Here is a 5,978-nt window from a genome sequence, read left to right as displayed (position 1 = left end):
TAATGTCTGAAAAACTTTTTGGGAAATGGCATACACGGGGCCAAGAAATGTCCTTCTTCCGGTAGGTTTTATTTTATCTTAAATTATAGTAATTAATGCAAAATTTACATTTGGCACTAAATTTCCAAAGTCTTTGCTGGCCTTGTCTCTGATGATCAGGGTGTGTGTTTCACAGGAACCTGGGGGACAAACAGTATCTTGTTGTAGCAGACTTTTTGATTCCCAAAGATGTAATTCATTTGAACTTCCCTTACAAATACTTAATATACAAGAATGGCGAAAAAGAAAAGTATGAGGAGATCTACAACAAAGAAGGAAATTTATTGATCAATAGATGCCTGTCAATCAAGGAAGAATATTTAAGTCCTGAAGGTATAGTAGATTTTGTTTGTTGCCCTTATATTAACCAGAAGGTACTTGTTTTTTCCTTCAGACAAGTGTGTGGCTATTTATATCAAGCAGCATAACAGCAGCTTGTTTTAATTTAATTTTTCTTTATGTGTAGGCAGTCCAGTAAAATTTCTTTTAGGAATAGGAGAAAGCAGGATACAAGACTTTGCTCAACTGTGGATGTCAGAGAATAATTTGGAAAGCAAAATGCGTGGATAGAATTAAAGTTATTTGTTTAAATCACATGCATGCTTTCCATTTTGCATATCATCTGTGCTACACTACCTGTACCAACTAGTAAATCACAGTGTACTGTATTTCACAAATAAGAATTGTTGCAGATCATGTCTTATTGAAAGACTAACAATTGTAATTAGTATATGTGTAATTAATTAGTATATTGAAAACTTATAAAATTAGCTGTGTGTGGCATAAAAATATTCTCATTAAATGTATCCTTTGAATTTTAAGGGTCATGGCATCAGTATGATGATGTCATTTACCTGGAACTTAAACGTAACTGGCCTTGGGATTCCTTAAGGAGCACTGTGGTTAAAGGAAGAGATCAAGCTGGCCAGGAGATGCTAAAAATCATCTTTGATCTTCTAACAACATGGAATAAACAAAATGTGGAGAACTTCTTTTTTCTTCTACAACAGTTCATTTATGCATACAGCTTTCCTTTACTTCATGATGTTAATAAGAGACTGTGGGAGCTGTCATATGGTGCAGATCAGGTAAATATCAGTGTGGCTTCCCCCAAATAATCTCTTCAATGCATGACGTACTGAAAAAAGCACTGTGTTTCACCAAGAATTATTCTAGCAAATTGAGCAAATGTGATATTTAATCATGTAGAATCACATTCGCTGATTGTGTAACTTTTATATTGCAGGTGAAAAAAATGCTGAGAGATTTTCTAAACAAAATGGTCAACAAGCCTCGTTTTCACCCGCTGCATACTGGAGTTGTTGCCTTGCTTGTCAGCAACATGCATCTCCAGGGGTTCATGGCAGATCAGTGTTCTACTCTTTGTGATCTCCTTTGCCTGCCCAAAATGGCACAGCATCATTTCGAAAAGTTTTGGAAAGACTTTGGAGATCCTTTGGCAGATAAAAACAGGTAACTGCTTGCATGTGGTCACTAATGAAATGATCAAATGAAAACCTACCGTATTTTCTGCACTATAAGGTGCACCTAAAAACCTTTAATTTCCTCAAAAGCCGACAGTGCGCCTTATAACTCCATTTTCTATATACCCTTGTCCCTTAGTGGGGTCAGGAGGTGCTGGTGCCTATCTCCAGCTAACATTCTGGGCAAGAGGCAGGGTACAGACTGGCCACCTGTCCAGTGTGTCATGGGGCAACACAGAGACACACAGGACAAACAACCATGCACACACACACTCAGGGACAATTTAGAGAGACCAATTAACCTGACAGTCATGTTTTTGGACTGGGAGGAAGCCAGAGTACCCAGAGAGAACCCACGCATGCACAGGGAGAACATGCAAACTCCATGCAGAAAGACCCCATGCTAGGAATTGAACCCAGGACCTTCTTGCTGCAAGGCAACAGTTCTACTAACTTCGCCACTGTGCAGCCCTGTATGAGAAGTAGAGAAAATTTTTGCTAGTGTGTTATCTACCAACAATAAATCATACATTTTGGCAAAGAGAAGTTTAACATGGTTGAAAGTTAAAATGACATAATAATAATAATTACAACTGTGAGCTGTGGCACCTGTAGTGGCACAAAAAGTGGGTATCCACTAGATCAGGGGTCTCCAAAGTCGATCCTCGAGGGCCGGCATCCTGCATCTTTTAGTTCTCTCCCTGGTTTAGCACACCTGCATCAAATGATGGCTTATTAGAAGGCCTAAGGAGAATCTTGACTTGCTGAGGAAATTACTACCACTAGGGAGAGAACTAAAACATGCAGGATGCCAGCCCTCGAGGACCGACTTTTGGGACCCCTGCAATAGATGCAGCAGGGCATAGGGGAGATGTTCTACAGGAGGTGCAAAAGCAATGGTTAAAAAATTAGCTCTAGTTGTCATTTTTTTTATTAACAGCTGTTTGTGTATGTGTAAATTATATGATCAATAACAAAAGAACCGAACTGATTAGGCTCCCCTCTGTTCCTTTACTTCTCCTCCTCACAAACTAAAGGCCCTCCAGTATGCGCCCCTTCGAGAACACGCTAGAGCTCAATTTTTTAGTTTTTTTTTTTTTTTCCAATGTGTTATCTGATGACAGAGACCTAAAAATGGAGAGACACAAAAGAAAGTTCTCTGGAACACAAAACAGAATAGACATGACAAGAAGAATAAAGAAACTTGGGTAACACTTTATTTGAAGGGGGTTGAATAAGATTGTCATGACACTGTCATAAAATGACATAACACCTGTCATGAACATGAATATGTCTTCATGAATATTTATGACTGTTGTCATAAAGCGTCATTCGGTAAATTATGACACTTTTAATACAAAGTTGACATTATTCAAAATGTCTTTGTTATGACAACTTGACATTAACCAAGAAATATTACTGTTTAAACTTTACCTTTAATAACATAAAGTTACCTAATTTATATCAGTAATGATATATATATATATAGATATCTATATATATATCTATATATATATATATATATATATAAATGTGTGTGTGTGTGTGTCTGTATGTACAAATAATAATTTAACTGTTGTGTCACTTTGAGATACCTAAATTAAATTAAATATATTCTTCTATTTAATATTATTAGTATTATCCATCTGTTAGCTTCCTTTTAATTGGGGTCAGGTTGTGGGATCGCTTTGCAGCCTAAGCAGAGACCCAGACTTTCCTCTCACCTGCTTCAGCTGGAGAAAGTTATGGCACATGCACACATTGATTTTGTTCCAAGTATCTGTTCAATGCATAGATGGGTTCGGAGTCAACTGGTGACATCGTAATGTAGAACTTTGTATCATCTGGGTTGTTACAGTAGACAGTCTTATTACTTGTTATAACCTGAGCTGGAACCAGCATGTAAATATTAAACATTAGGAGTTCCAGCATTCAATCTTGGGACAGTACCGCCTCCCACTCCTTACATCTCACACATGCGCAGTATGCTACTTACAACTTAACACCAGCATTCAATCTTGGGACAGTACACATGACTTCTGTCCCCTCCAATAAGAAGTTACCTATTGACTCAAAGAAGTCCCTGTTCTAAAGATAAGATTTCAACCAGTTAAGTTCTGTAGCAGTCAGACCCAGCTCTCCAGTTGCTTCAATAATATAGCATGGTCAATTAGGTCAAATGCTACACTAAGGTCCAACACAACCAAAACTATGGTTCTTCTACAGTCTGTATTTATGTGGATGTCATTGAACACTTTCATGAGGGCAGTCTGTGGTGAGCACAGAAACCAGATTGAACATCAGAGTGGTTGGTCATCTTTAGGAAGTTATTTAACTGTTGAGATAGTTTATTCAATCATTGCTGATGAATGGAAGGTTGCTTGTCTTTATGGAGACTTCAGCTTTTTAGTTTAAAATCATTTTTCAGCTTATAATAGTTACATTTATAAATACTTAAATTTTAAGCAGTTGATGATTAAATGTTGAGTAATACTTGAGCAATACAACATGTGGGCTCTTCTCAGTAATACTCAAACCTTCAAAGTTTTGAGTATTACTGAGAAGAGCAAACATGCCCTCAGGTTCTGCTCGTACTTGAGTACAAGCAGAACCTTGAGTTTGCATAGTATTTTTGCAAAATGTGCACATTTAAGTTCAATATGTTTGTTGAAAATTAAAATAGATAGTATAACCAAACAATGACCCTCTCTTTACAGACTTGGAGATGTTGTTCAGAGGTTTTGCGAAAATGCAAGACAGCACACAGCAAAGTGGGTCTTGGTCATCCCCTTGATTCATCTGCTGAAAGGAGAAAGTGAGCCGTTTCAGCCAGTTCCACCAGTTTTTGATCCACAATTTGATCCCTTGAGGGCTGTGAGACAAAGCAAAGGATCTTCCACTTCTGACAGTGGTGCAAAGTATGACATTTTTATTGTATAATTTTAAAAATGCTACATTTCTTCAAATTTCTTACCTTAACCTTCTGTGACTTTAAATAGGAGTCTGATCAGAATCATGAAAGACCATGCATACCTTGTGAACATTGACCAACTTCTTGTGAAATCTTGGATGTCTCTGCTGCATTTGGAAGATCTGACAGACTTTTTGACTAAAGTTCAAGTCGAGCTCCTTGACGTCCTTCGTTATATGCAGTTCAGCATGAAATCTAATATAAATCATTCTAGCTACATGGTATGTATGCTTAAAGATCTTAATAAATATACATAAAAAAAGACATAATTGTAATGGGACAAAATGAAAGGCGAGTGGTCTACAGAGAACTACAACTTCATGTGATTTCATAAAAATTGAGTGTTAATTGCTGGTGTGTTTTTTAAAACAGGCATTAAAAGACTTGTCATCTCATCTCATCAGAAAGGAATCCAATCATAAGCAAAGGTAAGTACAAAACAAACCTTTTCACTTGTCAAATTGTAAAGCTGGAGCAATTTTTATAAATTTTACCTGTAACATTTTAACAAGCTGTTAAAAAGATTTTCCTCTGCAATTTTTGCAATATGACAAAAATATTTTAGAAAATGTTTATCTTTTTTCCCCAGTTTTGATGACAAATATGGCGAGTGTTGTCTAAAAACTGCTGTGAGACTACTTGGTTCTGTCTGCCGCAACATAAAAGAACCAGACCGCTGTGATGTTCCTCTTCAGTTCCTTGAGCTCGTCTGTTTGATCTCTAAGATATATGGTCACACTCATTCTGAGGCAAGAATCGCCAGTTAATCTGTCACAGCTTATTCACATCTGTGTTTCAACATTTTGTCAAACTTCCACTCTAATGGCAATGTTTAGCATAACTAATGATATTCTAATAATTATCACAGGTACAAAAGAGAACCCAGGAAGAATCATTCGGAGAGACAATGGAAATTATAACTGGATGGCAAAGAAACACTTTTAACAGCAAACTGCTTAAACCATGGGGTCACTTGGAGCTTTCTTTTCCCTATGAAATGAAAGTAAGAATTACTGGCAGCAATATGATGCCTTACTATTTCAATCACAGCTGACCCACAACAATTCCCAGTTTATTTTTTTAGGTCTGACCGATTCTAATTTACTTATATCTATAATTCATTCAAATTGCATTTCTGTAAACCTGATTTTGATTCAATCTTAAGATGCAAAATGGACCATAAATAAAAAATAAAATGTGCCGCTGTCCAATTGATAGCGGCAGCTGTTATTATTCTCCTTGTGCTTTGCATAAAAGCAGATATTTCTAAAATTGATCTGATTTCACTTAGCTTGAAAGAAAGCATTGTATATTGTATATTTGCAAACTGGAAAAGAAAGTTATAATTTTTGTTGCAATTAAAGGGGAAAATTAAAATATGTATTGTATCTGATCAGACCCGATCAAAATAAAATAGGCAGATTTTGGTCTAATGGCATTGGTGTATCTCTAATTGTTGTAGGATTTTGTTTCTCTTTGAAAAA

The 5,978-nt window shown here is 36.5% G+C and overlaps 1 protein-coding gene across 1 annotated transcript; it reads left to right on the top strand.

Annotated features, from left to right (window-relative positions):
• Window positions 1–6: 6 nt before the first annotated feature.
• On the top strand, window positions 7–5,243 carry LOC103133299 (E3 ubiquitin-protein ligase rnf213-alpha-like; the record flags this gene model as incomplete). Its single annotated transcript, XM_007545079.2, has 8 exons — window positions 7–61; window positions 176–372; window positions 862–1,127; window positions 1,286–1,512; window positions 4,241–4,441; window positions 4,523–4,715; window positions 4,867–4,922; window positions 5,084–5,243. Coding segments are annotated over exons 1-8 (1,314 nt in total), but the record flags the coding sequence as incomplete, so codon positions are not given.
• Between the last annotated feature and the right edge of the window lie 735 nt (window positions 5,244–5,978).

Source organism: Poecilia formosa, unplaced genomic scaffold (genome assembly GCF_000485575.1).
Source record: "Poecilia formosa unplaced genomic scaffold, Poecilia_formosa-5.1.2 Scaffold2546, whole genome shotgun sequence".
NCBI classification, from domain to species: Eukaryota; Metazoa; Chordata; class Actinopteri; order Cyprinodontiformes; family Poeciliidae; genus Poecilia; species Poecilia formosa.
This window is presented reverse-complemented; position numbering and strand designations above follow the sequence as displayed.